This window comes from Diceros bicornis, chromosome 39, assembly GCF_020826845.1.
Source record: "Diceros bicornis minor isolate mBicDic1 chromosome 39, mDicBic1.mat.cur, whole genome shotgun sequence".
Lineage (NCBI taxonomy): Eukaryota > Metazoa > Chordata > Mammalia > Perissodactyla > Rhinocerotidae > Diceros > Diceros bicornis.
The window spans coordinates 16,943,617-16,966,912 of NC_080778.1; the positions used below are offsets into that span (position 1 = coordinate 16,943,617).

The 23,296-nt window shown below is 40.5% G+C and overlaps 1 protein-coding gene across 2 annotated transcripts in view; it reads right to left on the reverse strand.

The window, feature by feature from the left end:
* Positions 1–22,848, reverse strand: part of ESR1 (estrogen receptor 1) — a 253,330-nt gene extending 230,482 nt beyond the window's left edge. For both annotated transcript variants that reach the window (XM_058534133.1, XM_058534134.1), the window contains exon 1: positions 22,338–22,848. In XM_058534133.1, coding sequence (XP_058390116.1) covers positions 22,338–22,789 — 452 coding nt within the window. In that variant the 5' untranslated portion in view covers positions 22,790–22,848. The remainder of the gene's footprint in view (positions 1–22,337) is intronic.
* Positions 22,849–23,296: the final 448 nt, after the last annotated feature.

Sequence of the window (23,296 nt, forward strand, 5' to 3'; positions counted from 1 at the left end):
TTCTGGGCCTATGCCCACACTGCTTCCTATCTTGGCCAAAAGGCAAGTATCTTCTGAGTGAAAACGCCCCTTTCTCGGTAGCAGCCACTTTCTCAACAGAATCAACACGTGCTCCCAGACTATCACACGTATAACTTTTCTGGAATCCTCGTCATTATCATATGTGTTGACTGTGAGTCTCCAGGAAAGAGATTCTATTACAGTCACCTTTGCTTCCTAATATCCAGCACAGTAATGACAAATAGTAAGCATTTGATAGTTGATTGTGGAATGAGTAAAGTTATATGTTCATATTGTATGTCTTGCCTTCCCAATTAGGCCGTAAGCTTTTCAAGAGTATAGAAACTAAGCTTTAAGTATTTTTTATCACCCCCAAAGTATCTGGTATGGTACTTTGCCCACAGAGAGTATCAAATAAATACCTACTGAATATATTAATCAATAAAGAATTAAGAATAATTTTTCAAGAGGTGCAGCTGAATCTGTTGCAATAACAGAATGCTATATCAAGATAATGAGAAGCCAATTATTGATGCCTGTGTGTGTGCCAACATACAAATCAATCTGAATGTGGTTTCTTGTATACCTCTCTCTGCTGTAAATATCAATATGGATGGGCATAAGCTACAGGTGGTTCATGTCTATTACCAGAACTTACCTATGGGTATTTCTACTCTCCATGCAATTTTGTATTTGGATTTTAGTATAATCTCTATTTTCCATGGCAGTAAATAGATGTTCTTAAAAAGAATGGACAAGTTGATCTAAAATGGTAGAGTCTAGAGAGAAAAATCCTAAATCTCATTTTTAGAAAATCTCAAGTTAAATGAGTCCTGGGCCAGATTTGGGCAACCCCCTAAACCATGTGGTAGTTATGTTCTGGGGTAGGCAAGTTAAGAATTATTTCTTGGATGACAAAACTAGATCTTTCAACTCTTTTGGAAATTAAAGACTCTAGCTCCTTTACAGCACTTATCTGAAAACTTTATCTCTTGCCTCGTATTATCCATTTAATCAGTATAATTTTATTTGTTGTTTATTGTCTCTTCTAGTTAATAAACAGAGGCAGATAACGTTCTTCCTTAAAAAGTGCAAAAGAAAACTTCTTCCCAAAAATGACTGGTGATATATGTAGTTCAATGCAGCTCCACTAAATTATCTAGGGACAGAGTTATAGCTGCTATTTCAGCTCCTGCTCAAAGTTCAGAACACACCCCGGACTTCTGGAAAACCCAGCATGACCTTTGGTCTAGCAAGATAAAAGGAGCTGGGGGAGCAGGCAAACATATTTTCACACTAAATTGATGGTTGTGGCAGGCACTATTTTAAGTGCTTTACATGTAACTAAATCATTTAACCCTAAAACTACCTCAAGCAGTACTATTATAACCGTAGTTGCTTTAAAAATGAAGTAACCAAGGTACAGAGAGATTAGGTAACTCATCAAAGCCATCCAATCAGGAAATGGTGGAGTCAAGGACCCCGGCAGTCGATTGCAGAGCCCAGTTCCCAACAGAGAATGGAATTCTTGGGAACTCCACCCAATTGCATCCCAAACCAAAAGTAGAGTATGTCACATCTGGGAACAAAGTCGTTACCTCAGATCTCATCCCCAAACTCATAAATAGTAATCCCATTAGAATCTGTCTACAATTACTTATTACAAGGCCAATAATACGTTTTTAAGGAAAAATGCTTATTCACTTTCTAGTGCAAAAGTTGAAAACTGTGTTGAGTTCCATGAAAACAGAGTGAATGGAGCTGACAGTCATACAGGAGAATGGTTTAAGGAGAGTCTGACTGTCTCCTAAAAATATGACTACAGAAAGTACCTATTTTAACTCACAAACAAATAGGAAAGGATATGTCGTTAATGTTCATATACAAGAGTTCTGAAATTCTTTACACACAAAGAACATTACCATTCACCATTCAAAACTTAAGGCTCTCTGTAAAATGTCAAGAGGTTTTTACCACTCAAGAAAAATATCTTCACCCCAAAATACAAGCAAGTGTTGACTTTCCACACTAATGGGAAACAAGAAGAGCCTGGCACAAAATTCCCTAAAAACCCCATTTACTCAATATCTTTTATCAGTCACTAATGTGTAACCAAATGACCCGATTTGAGCTTCATCACCTCTCCTTTTTCTACTCGCACAAACCTGTTGCAAGTGCTAATGAATGGTAAGGACAAGAAGCCCAAAGTGAGATACAGGAAATTAGGCATATGGAGGAAACAAAAGAGGTAAGTCAAGAGAGAGATTCGGTTTGACACCACACCTTCTTAAAACAAGTCTGATTTCCAGTCTAATTTCCACACAAAAAAATATGACACCAAGTTAGGAGAATAAGAATCTACTCACATGCGGAAATATTAAGAAATTCATTCATTCATTCATTTATTCATTCAACAGCATTGCATAAGCATCTTCTTACTATCAGCCAGGGAACATACCAGGACAAAGAACAGATACAAAAGGAGGAGGAGAAAGAGGGGGAACAGAAGGAAGAGAAGAAGGATAGCCTCTGCCCTAGGAAAGCAGACAACTCAAGGAAGAAGACTTGAGCCTTTGGAAAAGGCACTGCAGGCACAGAACTCCAAACACCAAAAACAATCCTCCTCCAACACTGGCCTCTGGTCTGCTTTTAAGTGTGATCCATATATCATTCAATTCATCATCCTATCTGAGAGATAGGGACAATATGTCATCACATAAAAAGTCCGCACAAGCATGTCCAAAATCGCAAATGGAAATTTTTACTTAAAAAAATTATTTGGGAATCTGTATGTCATTAGGGATCACATTGCTGCAAATGTAATAAACTTGAGGATAAAATAAGGGAGGCAGGGTATTGTGGTGGAAAAGTTCTAGACTGAGTCAGAACTCTTGGGTTCTACACAAATCTTGCCAACAGCAGCTGTGTGGCTTAAGCAAGTCACCAAACCTCTCTGAGTCTCAGTTTCTTCTCTGTAAAATGAGAAGTCTCAACTACGTTTTCTAAATTCCTTTCCAGCTCTACGATTGTGTGACCATGATTCTGTCCCATGTCTCTACCCAACAATAACATGTGGAGGCAGCTAGAATTTCTTCTAACGACTGCCACAGCCCATTTTTCAAAACTTCTTCTCAAGGGTAATAAAATGCATAAAAGATGAGTTGGGAAGAAGTGGTAACATTGCATTTAAGTCTACTCAGCACTCCCTCCCATGACCAATTAAAGATGACAAACATCCATTCCATCAGGGGGAGCTGTCAGTGGTGGCCATTGTGTTTCCAACTCTAAAAGGACTTTCCCAGAAAAATGTCACTTCTTTAATAAGAGGCATGAGAAGACAGGAAGAAAAAAAAATAGAGGGAAGGGAGACAAGAAATGGAGAGACAAAGAAAAGGGGGAAAGTACTTCTGTATATTTGACATATTCTCAGTTCACTGAGCTCTATCAACAATGATTGAGGTGGGAACTTGAATAGAAGAAAACGTAGCTGAGATCTCTAAGACAAAGTAGACATAAATCATTTACTGTGGCACTGCCCAGGTTAGCACGCATGGCTGGAGAGAGTGCCAAAGCAAAGGAGAGATTCTAAATAGGAGACAATTTAGATATAGTTTAAAATGAACAGAGGTTCTTTTGCACAGAGCAACTTTATCATTGCTAAGGCCAAATTTAACACAAAACACAATGTTAACACAAATTTAAACACCATCAGTGACCAGAAATGTTAACACCTCTGGGTCAGTACTAAAGGCTCTCTTAGATGTGAAAGTTAAAACTAAATCTTCAGGACTATTCGGCTTTGATTTTGCTATCCACCCTACAGGAAGCAAGCTCAAAGAGCAACCTATTGTTTTGCTGCTGATACAACAAAGAAAAAAAGTCTTGCATACCTCTAGGAAGACACAATACCTCACTCTGTAGTGCAGCAATGACAACATTGGCAGATTGCGTCATCTGGAGACATGAGGAAAATATGGGATACATATAGAGCCACACACCATATGGATCTCATGGCGAGAGAAGATTGGGTTGGCGGGCGTGATATGCCCTACCAGAGGCAGCAATTCTATAACTTATTGGGAGTTTTGGAGTTTGGCATGCTATTAATATCTCTTTGATTGGGTAACATATGCAAAGTGCTCTCTAAAACACTTCAACCTCTCTCCAGACATCTCCTGCTGCCGCTTCACCCATTTTCTATGTACTCTGTATCCAGTAACCAGTTATGGGCACTTCCAATCTGCCATGTCTTTGCCCCCTCATGCCTCTGCTCATCTTGTCTCCCGCCAACAATATCGATGCCCAGCCCCTGCGAGCCTAGACAAATCCTAATTGCATTCAGACTCAACTCCTCCACTCAGCTCCCTCTATATCTTGTACCCACATCTTCTCGGACCCCCTTCACACTGTATTGCAATTAGTGGTTACACAGGTTTCATGCCTGTTAGACTGTGGAATTCTTATGAGCAACATCTTATATATAGGAGGCAGCCAATAAATCTTTCAAATTTATTTAGGTCGAATTCAATTTAACAATTCAATTCAATCATATGAAACTAGTTTCACGATAGTCCTTGAAATAATTTTAAGTACCTTGAAACGTTTGTAAATCAGTCCTGATCTGTGCCCAATTGCCTGCCCAAATTTCCCATAAGTCATAGAGCAACAGAAATGTCAAGTTTGGATAAGTAACTCCCAGTTTGCCAGAATTTTCTAAACCACTATCTAAGGGACTTTAGAATAAGTTACTTAACACGTAAGTAACTCTGCGTCACTTTTCCTCATCTGAAAATAGGAAAAACAATATTTTCTTTAGCTGGAGAATTGATGGCATTGGAAATGTTTATGAAAAGAAACTAAAAATCCTGGAGCCAGATGCTGATGTTAATCTTTAAAACCTATTTTCAAGTACATATATAGTAGTCTTCCAATAAATGTATGACACTGAAAAAGATTTTAATTACTGTCTAATCCTTGACTCCTCTCTCACATGTAACATTAAACCTGTCATGAAATCCCACCAGCTCAACCTTCAAAGTATGAATTCATTCAAATTCTTGATATTTAAAGAAATAATGTTAACTTTTAAAATAGGATAATGATGTATAGTTGTGCTTTAAAAAAATAGTCCTCATCCTTTAGAAATGCATACAGAAATATTTACAATTAAAATATAATTGTCCAAGCTGGGTGATGAGTACATGAAGGGTTGTTATCTGTAAAGGTCAGAAAACTTTCACCATAAAAAGGCAGATCAGGTCATTCATCTCTTCAAAACCCTCTAGTGGATCTCCTACTCATTCAGAGTAGAAGCCAGAGTCCTGACGATGACCCACTCCAACCCCTCCACTCCTCTCCTTACTCACCTCCAGTTTCTTACTCCACTCCAGTCATTCTGGCTTCTGTGTCTCACACACACCAGGCATGCTCCTGCCTCAGGGCCTTTTCACTGCTCCAACCTCAGCCTGAAATACTTTTCACTGGGATACCCTCATGGTACTGTTCCCTTCCCCATTTCACATCTTTGCTTAAATGTCACCTTCGCAACAGAACCTTCACTGATTTGTCTGATTTGTCCGGTGGTCTTTTCTCAGTGCCTAGAACAGTGTCTGATGTAGAGCAGATGGTCAATAAATATTTGTTAAATGAACGAACGAATGAACGGGCAAACTGGGTCAGCCATCCAGCCTCCAACCTAGGTGGAGGTTTTACAACATCACCAGAGTGAGGCCAGAGCGTGTCAGCAGACTGCATTAGTCACTCTAACCCAGACTGCCAAACAGCGATTTCAATTCCTCCTTAGACCAACGGCCCAAAGTGGTGCCCAGGAAGTCAGCAAAGCTCATACAGCAAAGCGTTCTAGAGCATGAATCTCCAGTAGACAGGACACCTACAAGATCCCTGAGCTGACCCCTTCATCCCACCAAGCAGCTGGCCACCAACATTGACTACCCGATCAACGTGATGGATAGCCTGGGCCTGCAGCTGTCCCACACCCTCCAGAACATCGTGAAGACCAAACCCAAGGATTATAGATACGTCAGCAAAGGCCTGCCCCATCACCTTGCCGCCACGGAGTGGCCACTATACAGAGTTAGGACTACTTCAGGCAGCCAGCTGAGAAGGTCACGGCTGGGATTCCAGGGTCACAGCCACTCTCCAGAATGGATTTGCTCTAAAAATCTGCCCGGGATTGGGCAGAATTTGTTTTTAAAAGACTTGGTGCATTTGTATAATCAAAAAAGGCTGTAAATTAGAGGTATATTGTTTATTAGGAATTTTCAGATGATTTTTTAAACCATCTGACCTTGAAAATGGAATTAATTAATACTGTGAAATGAAAAAAAAAAAAAAAAAGCAAAAAAAAAACCGCTGCTCTGTTACTGTTTGGAAACATCAGTGTCTCAGGCCTCCCAGCACAGGCTGGCATGTTCTTGCCTCTGCGTTTGAAGAGTTTCCTCTCATTTCTGGACAGCGGCCTCCAGAGTTTCCTCCAGTTTCTAGACAGTATCCTCTGATGGTTTAGTCTAGACGGTGGAGTCAGAAGCAACCTGAAATCTCTGGGGATAAGGGCTCAGATTTCCAGTCTCCATGCCACTTACTCAATCTTCTTACAAGACTTGGCCTTGGTCGGAGGAAAATCAACATTCTATATCTTTATTACCCATATAAGCGGTATTTAAAACTTTCTATAATTAGCTTTGAAACACTCTTCCTGGTTCTTCTGCTGTAGTTGTGCAAGCTATACGCAGGCTATGAAGCCAAAAGCAAACAACGAAACCAACCAACCTTTGATTCACTGCTTTCCCGTCCCCAGTGCAAACCTGGCTCACAACCCATTGGGGCAATATCACTCAGCTGTTAGCCAGAGGCCTCAGCCGCCTCCAGCTAAAGCAACCAATTTCTTAAGCACCTGAGAAGCCTGGAGAACACACTTCTAGCCTTGCCCCCACTCTTACCGGGAAGGCTATGCCTTGGAGGGTGACTCTGGGAGTTCTTCAGGGTCCTTGGGTGAGGACTGAGTAAAAGGAAATATGTCTGAGGACTTGGGGATTCTCATTCGTGCTGCAATCCCCCACGGTCGCACCAAAAAGACTTTAGTGAATTTCCCCTCCGAAAATTACCCACGTACAGTTATCTGACCTACGCTCAGAAGATTATTAGAGCATTTCCTTATCTCACTGACTCATGTGCGTCTCCTTTTTTACCCCATAGCCTTGATTCTTCACAAACTCCATTGTGTCCATGCATTGGAGATCCCCCATACCGCATAGCACCCCTACAGCCAATTGGTACCGTGCATCGAAGCCCGTCACGCAGCACGCCAACCTCCCAAGCCCCCAGGGCCGAGCTGAAGTTCTCCCGCTATCAAGTCAGCCACCTCCCCGTGCTACAGACGTAGAGAAGGAGAGAATGCAGATCTATTTAAAGTTTCATCTAGATAGGAGTTGTTGTTTTTCTTCTAAATCTTCCACACTCTAGAAAGCACTTCAGAGAATTATCCATCTAAACTACTATTTTCTGAAATCCAATAATGCTGCAAAAATAAGAGAATTCCCCCAAGACAACCAATAAAAAAAGTGTTATTTCTATAGCACTCACTATATTATTCACTCATAAAAGTCACGTAATTACTAATAATTAGTAGTTCTGACGGCAAGGTCTCTTTTTACTAGATCCTACACATTGATTTTCTCCTCATGCAGAATTGTAATATTGTAATATTACATTGTAATATTTTCCCTTGTACTTTGTCTATCATTTCAAGTAATAGAATGAACAGCCATATCATTCTGTTTACTCTAAACCTATGTCCTTCGTTAGAATCAATAATGATGACATTAAGTGTGCAAATTCTACATCGGTGTGCCTCCTTTCCTGGTAGGAAAAGATACGGGGACATCTGTGTACCAGCTAGAAGTGGGAGCTATAAAAGACAAACTTCAGGCTTCAAAACTGAAACACAGTAAACAGTGAAGCATCATGGCTAGGGCTGCCAGATTTGACCAATAAAAATACAAAATGCCCAGTTAGATTGAATTTCATATAAACAACAAAGAATGTTTTAGTATAATATCACATGGGGCACAGTTATACCAAAAATTTTTTTGTTATTTATCTGAAATTCAAATTTACCTGGGCATCCTGTATTTTATTTGGCATTCCTAAATACGATGCTTTTAAGAGAAGGCAACAGAGATACACGAGTCCGGCAGAAATTAGAGTTGAGTTCCGGACAGTGGGAAAGGTTAATTATCACAGGCTTAACCATGCTTTTCTCGTCTAGAGACAAAAGTCTGTTTTGGACAAAATTGTGCAATTTTGAAGGTGCATTAACTCTTGGGCCAACAGGAGAGAACGTTAAATTAATGTTCACCCATTTACTAAAATTACCAAGAGTTTAAAAGACTGATGTACCTTCCGATTCACATAGCTTAGGTCACCAAAGAGAAGCTCACTCCTGGATAAGGGCTATCAGCACAGTACTGTGAGGGATGTGGCTTCAAATTAATTGATCTTTCTCACTTTCTGTCCACCTGCTGCTGCTCTCCTTCCTGTAGATCCAATTATAAAGTTTTAGCTTAGACTTTGAGAAGATTCAAGTGATCATCTTCCGAGGAGAAATATTGACTTAGAAAAAGTTGCCATTGACATAATCGTCCTTTCTGTGTATATTATCACCTCTCTGCACGGAGCCACCAGATTGCAGAATGCAGGGCAAAAGCTTCTCAAAATACCACTATGGTAGTTTTGTTCTCAACTTCTTAGTGGAAGTCATTTTGCTGAGACAATATTGATAGCACTTTCACAACCAGAAGAAAACACATTTTAGTCTACAATTTTTCACAAAAAAAATGGGAAGGGCAACCTCAAGAAGTCTAGACTAACTTCTATCCTCTCAAATTGTTTTTCTTTCACACATATAAGAGTCATAGAATGTTAATAAAAGCATATTTAATTCCTACATGCTCCCTTTATAGTGTTGCAAACTGTAAGATTATTAATATCTCCTTTTAACATATTTTAATTGACAATTCTAACAGTTCTTTAACTCATTAAAAAAAATTGAAAGTGAAAAAATATTACAGTTTTGTTTACTTATAAATACCATCCTGATAAATATAAATTTCTACTGAATAAATGGTGTCAAATCAGTTTAGTACAGATACAACCCATCAACTATGCCCTTCTTTAACACATTTATCAGGAACATTAATTATACTTAGGATGTAGGGTTCCATCAATTGCTATTCTTATTAAACTTACATTTCATTTCCTGAAACAATATTAAACTACAAGAGGAAAAACTTAATAGTAAACCGTATATAATCAACATTGGGTTTAGTAATTAGCCTCAAAGAAGACACAGGTTTTTCAACATAGGAACTATGTTACAAAAAATTTCTATTGTAACCTGGCTACCAGGTCAAGCACAGATTGAATTATTTTTTAATTTTGCCAATACTAAGGTGAAATATCTATTATGAAATAATGCAAGTTCCATTTCACATTGGTAATTGTGGAATAAAAATAGCACCCAACTGCTTTAGAAATCTGAAAGGAGTCCGTGGAAGTCTCCAGAGAAACTGGTAAGGTCAGTCCTAACCTCGAAGGCCTGGAAACAGAAAAAAGAAAAACAAGAAAGGAAATCTTTGATCACAAAGTAAACAGGAGACAGTTATTAGAACTGAGAGGAAATCATCTAAATGTTAAGTATAGGAAATAAGTCTACAAGAGATCCTTAAAACTAAAGTGGCACACCAAGGTTAAAAATTCTTACATGGACCATATAACAGGTAAACAGATGGCCTGTCTAGGGCCAGCCCGGTGGTGTAGTGGTTAAGTTCACATGCTCTGCTTCGGTGGCCCACAGTTCACAGGTTAGCAGGTTCACATCCCGGGCATAGACCTGCACACTGCTCATCAAGCCATGCTGTGGCAGCATCTCACATATAAAATAGAGGAGGATGGGCATGGAAGTTAGCTCAGGGCCAATCTTCCTCACTAAAATAAAATAAATTAAAATAAAAAATAAACAGATGGCCTGTCTAGACAGGCATGAATAGTGCATTCCCTTTAGCCATTGCTACGGTTTTGCAGCAATGAGTATCAAGCATTCTTCCATTCCACTTTGCTTGAGCTTCCATTCTACCTGCTAGAACTACAACAAAGAGTACAGTGGCCTCCACATCCTCAGTGAACAGAGGCTGGTCATGCCTCCATCTGTTAGCATGAAGTAGTGGGCTGGAGGCAGACATAGGTTCTAGTCCTCACTCTGCCTGCACGAGCTGGGAAACCTTGGGGAAGTCATTTCACCTCTCCAGACTTCAATTGCTTCATTTGGAAAATAAAGAGGTAGGAATACATGACACCTAAGGTCCCTCCTAGATTTAAAATACTGTGATTTTATGATTTTATCTATATAAAGAGAGGACTCAACCAAATGAACACGACAATTCTATCCAGATTTCAAATTCACGGGTGGGTTTCACATATAGAGAAATGCATGAGGTTGCTATCAGGAAGTCTCTGGAGGATTTTATTTAATGTTTCCTTCAGATATTAGAAGGGAAAACATCCCCCTACATCATGGAAAGTTGTTTAAACATGCCTTTAGCAAGCATTATAAAAATTGCCATTTCCCATAAAACTAAAAGCAGCAGCATTGGGACATAGTCTAAGATTAAAGCATTGTCAAAACTAAATATAAAGATATTACAAGGAATTAACAAACCAACTGCCAAGTAAATCGATCAGTGATGGAAGACATCTGTCAATTTTTCTGCATAATATAGTGCGTTAAAACTTGAGCTCCAGAGTCCAACTTCTAGATTTAGAATCCCTAACCCTCCTCCATTACTAGCTGTGTGACCTTGGGCAAGTCACTGCCCTTCTCCAAGTCTTAGTTTCTTCATCCATAAAATGAAGATAACAACAGGACCAGCCTCTTACAGTTGGTATAAGGATTTAACAAGATCATCCATTTAAGGATTTCAGCAAGGTGCCTAGTGCACTGTGCTCAAAAAATACTAGTTATTGGTATTATTAAAATTATTTCTGTGATTTTTAACAATGTACCCTTATGTTATTAATTCAACAGTTTGGCTGTATAAATTATTGAGCAGTTATTCTGTCCAAGGAACTGGGCTGGAACTGTAGGGAATATCAGGGAACAAGACTCAGCATCTCTTCACAGCCTCACCTGCCCTTCTCTGTGCCTGGCTAAATCCCCCTTCCATCAAAGCCGTTCAGACCTCTGTATCCACAGAGGGAGCCCTCCAGCTGGTCAAGTGCCCCTCTGCAGTGCCCCTCATGATTCCTTTTCCACGACAATTCTTACTCCACTGTTTTTTAATTGTCTATATATTTGTCATTTCCCTCATTAGACTATGAGTAATTTGATGACAAAGTGTCCAATCTCTGTAACTACCATAGAAGTCAGTGCATGATCAACATTCAATAAAGCTTGCTGAGTGAGTGAATACATACATTAATTAATAAAATCTATTAAATTAGTCTATAAAATTAATGAAATCTATTAAAAAGAGAGGGCGACAAATCTATCTACAACCATAATGACAGGCATTCTTTGGTGATTGCTATAATAGAGGTACCGAAAAAGATGCTGTATGTGCACAGTGAACACTGAAAGAATGCCGGGTGGAGATGGAGATGACCGTGAAGAACAGAAGTGGGAAAGTGCCATTTAAATATGGTTTTGAACAAGAGCTTCATGGAGTGATAGCAGATTGTTTGGAATCAAATTACAAGGGCTTTGAATGCCACACTACAGAATATGCATGTCTTCTGTGACTAGTGAGAAGCCACTGAAGGCTTTTAAGCAGAGGAAGGACGAGATCAAGTACATATTTTGGTTAATATGTTCTGGTAGCAAACTGAAAATTTAACAGAGTTTGAGAGCTCAAAAGCTGAAAAATCGTAAGGAATCTATTACAGTAATAACAGAGAAATGGTCACGACCGTGTGTAGAGAAAGGAGAGAATGACATAAGACACATTTGAGAAGAAACTTCTTGTCTGTGTTTTTAAAACATACTAGAAAATGACTCATACTGCATTTCTGTGAACTAGAGTTGCTCAACATAGAAACGCTAGAACCTGTGAATGCTTCTACAAGGTACCTGATAACTTTGCTAGCCATTTCTTAATTTCAACCACAGACTTCTCAAAAGAGCATTGGGCTTGTTGTAGAAAAGCAGCTTTGATTTCATCAGCCACAATTGCTGAGCATCAAAAACAAAGAGCAAAGAACCAGAGAGCCCTGGGTCAGTGGGTTGATCGCCCCTCATTGTGTGGGGCCTAGAACCTGTATTTCAAGTTGTGCGGGCACTGGGAGAGATCCATGTTCACATCGAACCCAAGGAGGTGCACTTATATACATTTTTAAGATTTCCAAAGACTTGCTATCAGCTCCTGATTCTGGGCAGAGTCACAGGAAGAAAAGAGTAGCCTTGAGAATTGACCAATATGGGAAAGCCTTACCAAACTATGCCCTGGGCTTTCATGCCAAGGCAGAGCGCCTAGATGCCCATTTCACTTATCAATAAAGAGTCTTTTAGGGGCCAGTCCAGTGGCATAGTGGTTATGTTCCCACGCTCTGCTTTGGCAGCCTGGGGTTCACAGATTCGGATCCCAGGTGTGGACCTACACACCGCTCATCAAGCCATGCTGTGGCAGCATCTCATATACAAAGTAGAAGAAGATTGGCACAGATGTTAGCTCAAGCAAAAAGATGAAGATTGGCAACAGATGTTAGCTCAGGGCAAATCTTCCTCACCAAATAAATAAATAAATAAAAATAAAAATAAATGAATCTTCTAAAATGCAAAATGGCAGGGGAGGAGCATTAAAAATAACACACATTTTATTTGCAGAAAGAATTCTGCAAATATTTCCTGAAGAAAAGAGTACACAAGGAGAACTTCAATTAAGTCCTCCACATTAAAGACTTCAAGAAACTTTCCAAACACGAAACTTGAAATTTGGTGCAATTAATCAATTATACTGATATTTAGGGGCTTAAAGTTGAATAAACAACGCTAGAGTTTAGTGTGTGGCGACTATCAGAAGAACTCCAGGAAAGAGAACCCCATTGGCGGGGAAGGTTCAAGGGCTTCAATTACCTCCAATTATCTAAACCCTTAACAAAAACCTAAATCATGCAGGAAAAACGCAACTGGCTACATCTTAGTGTGGAAAGATGACGAGCAGAAATTAGTGTTACTATCATCTTTCTCCTTGGCAGTCTTTTACACTCTGCTTCTGAAACCCAAGTGGCTCAATGAAATGAAGACTTGGCCATCAGGCAGACCTGGGTTTGATAGTCCTCCTCAGGGTTAGAATACAGCAAAATTCCAGGGCACACTATGGGACCTCTCCTAACAGCACAACAGATAGCTGTAGGAAGATTAAATACGATAGCACTTAGAGAAATGCTGGGAGACTGCGAATCAGTGGACTACACAGGAGAAAAACCCATGGAGTTTTTTTGTTTTGTTTTCTTAATTGCTTATTCCAGCTTCCACTCCAGAGCAGTTATCAGAGCTGCTGAGATGTGGCCAGATCTCAGTAGTTTTTTAATCATCTGGATGATTCTGAAGTCATCCTTGATTCTAACGTGCAGCCAGGGTTGAAAATCCACTTTTGTAGATGCTCTATAAATGTTAGCTCCAGTCTCTCTTCCTACTCCGTGTTCTTTTTTTCCAAATCACAGAAAAATTCCCTCCTTGCCCTCCGTACGTCATAGCTTCTTTATCAACTGCTTACCTCAGTTTCAACTCCTTCCCTCTCTGCCATTGCTTCACCCACAAGACTTAATGCCCCTCACTCTTTTTATTGATTTATTTATTTTTACTTATTTGGAGTTGATTATAGTTGCTTTGTTTTTCTAGCCCAGTCCCTGGTATATAGTCAGCATTTCAAGAAACACTAGCTTCCTGTTTCCTTTAGGAAAAGCTTAACTTCTAATTACAATAGGGTATTAAAGTTGGTCTTTTGAAGGTAAAATAAACAAATATAGGGAAGTTACAAACACTCCAGACTCTTACAGAGCTCGCATATTCACCTTCTTTGGTATAAAGCTGCCAATTCCCTTCTAAAGAAATAATAAAAAATAATAGCTTGCTCTGTGCTGGGCATGTTTGAAGCCCTTGACACCTACAAATTGGTTTAATCCTCACAACAATCAAAAGATGTAGGTCCTATTTCAATTGGCATTTTACAGATGAGTAAACTGAGGCACATTGAATCAGAGATTACAACCAGGCAGGAGTCAAGCCAGAAACATAAGCTGCCTGGCTCCCATACCCATGCTTTAATCATTCTATTATATACAATCAACTCTCATTATTTGCAGTAGTTATGTTCCATGAAGTTGCCACAAACACTGAGTTAGTGAATACGGAAGCATTGCTTCTACGAGAAATACAAGATCAGGTTCTTGCGAGCCTCTGGTCATAACATTTTCATCAACTAATCAATACATAGCCTTGTTTCGTGTGTGCTTCAGTTGAAAGACATCTTATTTAAATTATATCATTGATTCATTAACATTGAACTCACCGCCAACAATACTGTAACTCACGCCTGAACGAAGTTTATCTAACACATATATTTTCTCCATAAGACACATCACAGCCTACTTGCACTTGAGAACACTAGACAGCACTTCAGCACTATGCTTGGGGGTCATTTTAAACAGCCAAATAACCCACAAAAAGCACAAAAATGCAAAAAAAACATGGCACTAAATAGACCCCGAACAGGACACTTGGTTGCAGTACGAGAGCTGAAACAAGAAGGCAGAGCGTCGCCTGGTCTGACCACAGCTGGGAACACGCATGCCGGATGACTCAAGTTTTTCACCACTCTGCAAATGTCTGCAAATGACCGAGAAAGTGCTGTTGAGTGTTGATTTTGGGGTTACAACTGAATTTTAGCAATAGGCGAATTCACAAATACAGAATCCGTAAATAATGGGTATCGACTGTACTTGGAATACTCTGTGGAGTCCTTCTTCCTACTTTTATTCCTGAGGGAGAGGGATTCACAAACTCCCCAAATTCTTCCAAGCACATCTAAGATGCCTTCTTGAATGGCCTTTCTCCCAGCCAAAAGACCTGAGCAAATCAGTGTAACTGATACCCCCTGCCCACCACCAGCCATTCATTCAACTAACAGCTCCTCAGGATTTCACGTGCTGTGCACTTTGCTAAGGGCTGAGAGAAATACAGTGATGAATAAGCTCTCGTCTCCGTTTGGACCAGTGCTCAGGGATTCCTCCTATCAGAAATCAAAGAGGCTTCTGAAGACCCCACAAGTTTTTTCCAATAGCTAAAGAAAATAACTTCTCAGTATAACTAAATTGTATCTTGTGCTCAAATTGGAGTGTACATCCTTTCTCGCTGAATCGCTTGAAATATTCCAGCAGAAATAAATACCACCGTTTGTAAGGTCTTCAAAAAGAAAAAAAAAAAATCAGAAACGGAAGTTAGTATAAAGGACCCTTAAAATCAATTATGTTTCTAACAATGTTGCATTATGAAAGTTTTACAAAAAAAAACCACCATTTAAAATACATTCATGATATAAGTAAAATGAATCACAGATGCACCTATGATTATTCAAAAATAAGTGTTTTAGTTGACAGAGTGGGAAATTACAGTTGGCTTTAAATGCCTTGTGCAAGTTCGCGTGGATCTAGAACTCCTGAAACCTGGTCCACCAGTAGACAACAGCCAAGGCCGCACTTCTAGTTATGTCCATACCAAATACACAGACAGAAGAACGAGGCCTTAGGATTTCACCCACTCATGCAATAAGATTTCCTGGCTGCTATATGCTAACACTGATACATGAACTGCTAGAAATACAAAAATGCATTTTATTTCATCTATGCCATTGATGACTTACACAGTCTAGACCAAGGTAGCCAAATGAATAAATGATGAATGAATTGTGAAAGCAATTCCACTAAGTGGAAATTTCTTCCTGATTTTGTTTTAAGCTTCTATCCTTAGAGGCAAGAGAAAATCATTTTTGAAAATTCTAATACAGTTAATGCCACTCTGGGTTATGAAGGCATATTCTTACACCACTGGCTTTCCCATGCTAGATAAGAAGTCTGCTGAGCCCTGTTCCAAATTTCATTAAAATAACAGATGAAACAGGTCAATAAAGAAATAAACCAGAAAAGGTGGAAGGAAAAATCTGGGAATACTCAGATGGAGCAATTAAAATAGAAAAGAAAAAAAGAAAGCTTGATAGGGGAGGAGAGGCCAAAAAAAGTTTAAAAGAAAGAACACTAAAAATAAAGCAAAGAAACAAGAAAATATGAGAAAGGACTATTAAAAAAAAAAAAAGATCAGCGGAGGAAAAAGGAAGTATGCCAATGCAAAGATTACTTTTTCTAACATCATTTAGTTGTAGGAAACTAAGAGAGAATTGTCTTTTACTTTTAGGGTCTTAGAAGAAATCCCAAGTCTTTCTGTGGGAAAAGTGAGTCACGTTGCCAAGAAAACTGCCCGGGAAGTAGTGGCTGGTACATACACATCGGCTGCTGGGGTCCTGTACGTGCCACTGTTTGGGAACAGTGACAATGAGCTGGGGCCGGAGGATATAGGCTGGAAGCAGAATCACGGCCTTCGGACCAGACAGCTCTGCAACTTCCGAGTTGGAGGTGAGAATCTGAACACCAACAGCAGAGGTCATTTGCCCTCTTGGAGTTGACAACATTTGGGGAACTCTCAGAAAGAAGATCCCCATGTGAGTTCCTCGAGGGCTTGTTTGGAATGTCTAATCCTGACCCTTTCTTAATTACCTTTCTTGACTTGAAGTGAACTTCTATAATTTTCCCAAGCATAACTCAGGAGCTTCAGAAAGTAGAAAATCACAAGAGAAGGCAACCTGCTATCTCATTAAAAACGACATATTTAATTAAAATAGAAGACATTACGGGAGCAAACTAAGGATGAGATTGTCCCTCTGAAAAGTTCAGAGGAGAAACAAAAAAATTCAGGCTTGTCTGGATTTTTCTTTTTTAATTTTCTGTGTAGCAATTATAGGTACTTATTAGATTTATGGTATTAATTTTATTGATAATATCATTATCAGAACTCTTGACTATTTACTTAAATTACAACTATACAAAAATGACCAAAGTACACAAAGTACACAAAATAAAAGGATTTTATTTCTGGATAGGATAAATGTCTCCAGGCTATATAATGGGCATCCAGAAATACTACCTACCCAAACTGACACCAACACTTCTTTGCTGCCATCATCATCCTCCTCCTCACCATTACCACCACCACCACCATCAGCATCATCCACTGTCACTTATAAGGGTCAGTCATAGCATTTCTTATTTGACCTAGCTTCTTGAAATTATTACTTTATTAAAATACATAAAATTTTGTCAGTGGGAAACAAAATAAGTGTCTTTCTATCCTCCATATTTTTAATAAGGTCTAAAAATATATACATAATTGAAACTATTGTTGATTAATGCAAAACTTCCCTCATAATTCCTAACAATATTCTCCAAGGTGCAGAACTCAGCAATTACGATTTCTTCCCTTATCAGATCAAGAATATAATAAAGGTGCTTCCCTTCCTCTCCAGCCCACTTAACTCCTCAGATTTCAGAGAGCCGTATGAGGGTGTGCTTTAAGGATGGAGTAAGGGACAGCTCAGACACATCTTTTTTTAAATGACATGATCCATCAATTCATTAGCAGAGTTTAAAATATAAAATAAAACTATTCGATGACTTTGATGGACTGCCTCCTTTCTATGAAATCCCTGACACTTTCACTTTGGTTGGTTTGTGTTCAAGTGGCCGTATTTTGGGGATTTATACAGCACCTTTTTGTGGAGTACGCAGTTTGGTTCTAAACAGTTATGGCCGCTCTGGTTTTCTTTCTTTAATAAGCAAACTGAGACTTGTAATTAAGCTAAACGACTAATTCGCCCTATCCTTTCAATGTACCCTGGAAAAGAAGGGAATAGGTTTAGCACGCTCATCTCTCTACTGTGTTCTTCTAAAGTTACATTAAAAATAATACTGAAGTCACAGGGAAGAGTTACACATATTAGTTTTGTGCTGAGTTTGCATTTTAGAAAATATAATTAAAATTCATATATTTCTTTGTGTAAAACTGTTTTCACATAATCAGGGTTTTGACTTTTGAAAAAATGTATCTATAAAATAAATGTTCTTTATGACAACCTGGGCTGCAAACAACTATTGCAGATGGTGATAAAGATTTTATTTAAATTTGGCTTCCATAGAAAAAGATTTCATTATCTTCATTCTATATTTGTAGTGAAACTCCTGAACACTTAAATCTGTTCTTCCCTACTGTTTTTCTAGCTTACAAAAGCACCAGAACAAATATTAATATGTGAATAAAATGAAATATTGAATGCTTGTATAGCTCACATACCACTTTCACACAAACTATCTCACTTGACAAAAATCACTAATGTTTTATCATTAATGGAAAGTTTGACATCTTTTATAGTTTTTCTTGATACCTATTGTTCCACTATTGTCAGTTTCTTGCCCCTATCTTTTAGAACAATAAGAAACCAAAATACTGAACCTCAATTTTCCCAAATTATGAATGTCATATCCTAAATATATTCACAAAAGTAATCCAGGGATCCAAATTAACTGAGTATGAGAAAGAAGATTAGAATAAGTGGCAATTATCTTTCAGAGGCTTTCTACCAAACAGGTACAAGCCACATGGATTAGGTGAAAATGAAATCGGGATAGAAGACATGATTCGTTTTCAACCTAAAATACATTCATTCCCGATGCAATCTGAGGCTCCTTGAACTATTCTTAGACCAATCCAAAGTGTCGGGCAAACAGTAGCAATTTAAATGAATGAAAAATGTGAGAGCAGAAAGAAAGCGTGCTAAAATAAATTTTCTAAGTACAAGGAAAAAACTATTGGAAAATTGAAAATGAGCTATTCAAATCTCTCCCTAGAGGTGAGCCTTGTTCCAAGTTGAGAAATAGTATCAAATGGTCACCAATGGACAAATTAGTCATTCAAAATATGTATACAGCAAGTATACAAATTATAGCGCATTGATTCGGATGCAAAAGGATTGTATGTTTGTCGAGTTTTTCGGAGAAGTGGGCAATATTTAGCCTTTAAGAACACTGAGTAATAAAACTGAAATAAGCACTGAGCGTTAAACACTTAATTTGAATTTTAAAAATCATGGTGGGTATAATTAAGTGTCTTCTTTAGTTGTATTCAAACTTCCTAAATTATTTGAAGTCTAAAAAGGAACCCAGGGATGAGGTGACACCCGGTTGCCTTCATCACGAAATTTTAGGTCAGACACATCTTGCAAAGTCACAGTGTGCCTATTTACAAATTTATTCCCTCTTAATAAAAATTTTTGGGGACATAAAACAATCTTTACCACATTATTATATGTCTAGGGCATTTTTATGTATTATATTTCTTCATACAAAGATATGGCTGCATATTGTGGCCCACTGAAGAAAGTAACCGTAGCATCTTAATGGTAAATGATGCGAATTTCACGTAAATTCTCTGAACATCCCAGTGGGACATTTGAGCGGATAGTTTTACAAACGGGAAAGTTAAGAATCAGAAATAGTTCGGCTTAATCTAACTGGTCTAAAGACACTAGCTAATTTATAGGGGGAAAGTAAAATAAAGACAATCAAAATAGCTTCTTGGTTTGTGTAGATAAAACAACCAGCCACTTACTTGAATTTTTTGTTTTCTACTGACCATAAAATTTTAGGCTAGTAGCTTACAAATTTCTTTGACCTCAACCCACAGTATGAAATATATTTTATATCACAGTCAGCACACACAAGTATGTATAATTAAAACAAATTTTCAGGAAACAAAACCCACCCTTACTAAATATTATGCCCTCTAGTATATTCTCTTATATTCTTTTCTATTTTCTTCCTTAACAACACAAAGTTCTAGACTCATTAAACTCATTTTCATGATACTCTAGGTCATGACAAGCAGTTTGAAAACACTGCTTTCGGCCCCTAAAACTTTTTATAACTACTGAAGAAAGTTAAATGTTCTTTAAACAGTCTAATCAATTCTTTTCTTTTTTACCCAGAGTTATTCAAACAGGAAAAGTGACAGGGAAAAAATATTAAATAACATATGACCATTTGAAACCACACTTGCATAGACCCTTCACTTCCTCCCTGGGTAATAAGAGGCAGAATTCAAACAAAAAAGGAAGGATGCTACGGGAAGTAAACTACAAAGGAAAAATCATTCTAAAACTGAATTTCCACACAGAATCCCATTTGCGTGAGTTTTTTACTTTATTTTTAAAAGTTCTGTGTCATTTCTTTTATTATTCTAGAAGTATTTGAATATCATCAAATGCAAAAAGTTTAAGATGGGGCATATTATAGTTATATTATCTGCTATGGGATGATGAACAATTTTGAATAAAATGTGATCCCCTCTTCATTTGACCGTGTTCACTTCGTAATTATTAGCAAGGCAGTAAATAATCTACCAAGGAGCAGTCTCATTAGTGCCCATTGAATTTCAGTGGCATTAATTTGCAATAAAAGAACTGAAAATTAAATGGAAAAGAAAATAGTTTCCGGAGTCCACCATAAGGTTATGGAATTCATCTCACACCAGTGCCTTTCTTCACATCAAGGAGTTTAAAATGTTGTGTGAATTAGACTTAATCGTTATATTTTGTTCTAACACTTTTTAAAGGGAGGGGCAGAATAAATTCTTTTTCTCTTTCCATTTTAACCCTGAATTAAAACAAGTGAAATTAATTTGAAATATGCCAACTTTTTAAAGTTTTGTTCATCGCTTGTCTTTTAAATAATAACTCAGGCTGGACCTGCTTAGCTGTGGGATGCTTTTAAGTCCTTTGAGGAGGCTGAGGGATATAAGTATGTTCAGATACCCCAAGAGTCTGCCCTTCAGTATTCTCTGAGGCCAATCTGCACCTTCCTCCTGTTTCTTCTGCTATAAATATCCCTGGAAATAGAATACTAAACAGAAAACGGTCCACAGCTGGCAATGCAGAAGGATCTGGGCGAGGGCAGGAGGCAAGTCCAGACACCAATGTACCGTCAGGCAGTGCCTAACTCAGCGCCCAGCCACGTGTGCGCCCTGGAGCCTCCCAAACACACTTCAGGGTATCTGGTCCAGCGGGCGCCTAGGGCACAGGTATTCAGAAATACACACCCTTCCCAGGTCCATCAACAAGAAAAGGGAGAAAGGAGAGGAGCAAGGAGGAGGAAAATATAACGTCTACTAGAAAAAAAAAAAATAAGGACACAAGTCACAGGGAAGTCACAGAAGTGTCCCCTGTGTCCTGGACTGCCAACGCTTCTTCCAGAGCGACTGAAAGGTGAAGAACCGAGCTGACCCGGCACCCGCACCAGGGGCATTCTCTGCCCGGTAGGCCAGAAAGGGAACTTAGCTGGCAGGAGAGTATTCCAAAACCTTCGTGTTTCGATATGGCATGTTTTAAACTCACAGGACACCTATAAATTCCCGGCTGTCAGAAGTCATATGCCAGCAATTTGCTTCAACACGGACCCAGCCAGATAACTGGGAAATCAGAAACTTGTTAAGACCCATTCAACCCCTGTATTGCTCTCCTGAGGAGCGCAGTTCAGTCCTAAAGCCCTGGAGCGTGCGATGGGAGGAGGGAAAGCAGGTGCTACAAATCTCTTCCCCCAAAAATCATCATCATCATCATCACCACCATAGTGGGCATGTTTCCAATCCGAAATTCTAGATGAAAGGTAATTTTGCAAGCACATTAAAAGAAAATTTTAAAATACTAACAACAAATGAAACTCTGACGTCCGCGAACCCCAAACACCTCTAGCCCGAAATACCACAGCTGGACATTTACGAGGGACTCAGAGAGCCCCGTGTTTATTTGCTTTGGGGTGTTTCCCCCGCAAATAACTGCTGCTCTGTACGGCTTTCCAACATCTGCTTAGTCAGGAAGCGCACAGGGTTTCGGATCTGCCTGTCACGCAGACGGCAGCGGGTGAAGAAGAGAATCTTTTTAAGCCGCCCGGGGAGAGAACTTGACGCTCGGAAGGCGAGATCCGCAAATCGCTCCCGGGCCGGCCGCGCGCGGGCACTGGGGTGGCGCGTCCCGCGGCTCCTGCGCCCGGGGCCCCGCGGCCTGCGGCCTCCGGCGAGCTGGGGCGGCGCGGGCCCCGCTCCCCGCTCCCTCCCGCCCGCCGGGCGCGCGGCGGCCACCCCGACGTGGCGCGGCGGGGGGCGCGGGTACCTGTAGAACGCCGGAGCGCCGGCCTCGCGCAGGGCATAGCCGCTCGGCTCGTCCTCCAGGTAATAGGGCACCTGCTGGCCTTGGGGGTGCAGGTAGGGCGAGAGCTGCGGCGGCGGGTGCAGCAGCATCAGCGGGCTCGGAGACACGCTGTTGAGCGGCGGGAAGCCCCCCAGGCCGTTGGCGCCGAACGCCGCCGCCTCGGACCCCGGGCCGTAGGCGAGGCCGGACTGGCCGTAGACGGACGCGGAGGCGGCGGCCGCGGCGTTGAAGTCATACGCGGCGCTCTCGGGGTAGTCGTACACGGGGGGCTTGCTGCTCTCCACGTACACCTCGCCCAGGGGCCGCTCCAGGGGGATCTTGAGCTGCGGGCGGTTCAGGGCCTCCAGCTCGTTCCCTTGGATCTGGTGGAGCAGGGCCATTCCGGATGCTTTGGTGTGGAGGGTCATGGTCATGGCCAGTGGCCGCGGGCAAGGCGCATACCGTCTCCCCGCGCGGCGGAGGGCTCAGCAGCCGGCCGGCCACCTGGAAGAAGAGCACAGCCCGCGGTTAGAGGCGGCGCAGCGCATGTCCCGCCGCGACACCGGCTCTGGCCCTGCCCCGGGAGCCGGCCCGTCCCGTGGAGCCCGCGGCCGGACGCGAGCAAGTGCAGCCCCGCGCGAGCGCGCTCCGCCAACTCCCGGGCTCGGGTCTCCAACTTTAAGTACCGGTCTCCCGAGCTCATATGCATCGCAAAGGTGCTGGAAGGCGGCCAGCGGCTGTTGCCTTGCCCTGACATTGGCTTAAACATCACTCCGGGCGCAACTTGTTTTGGAGCGATCCCAAAGAGCAGCTTCCCTGAACTTTACTTTACTTGTCGCTGCTGGATGGAGGCTGAACTTCAGTGCAGGAGGGCGGGGGCGCCGAGCAATCTCCTAAAGGTGGCCCAGGGAAGATGGGGTTTAAAACATACTCGGAAGACT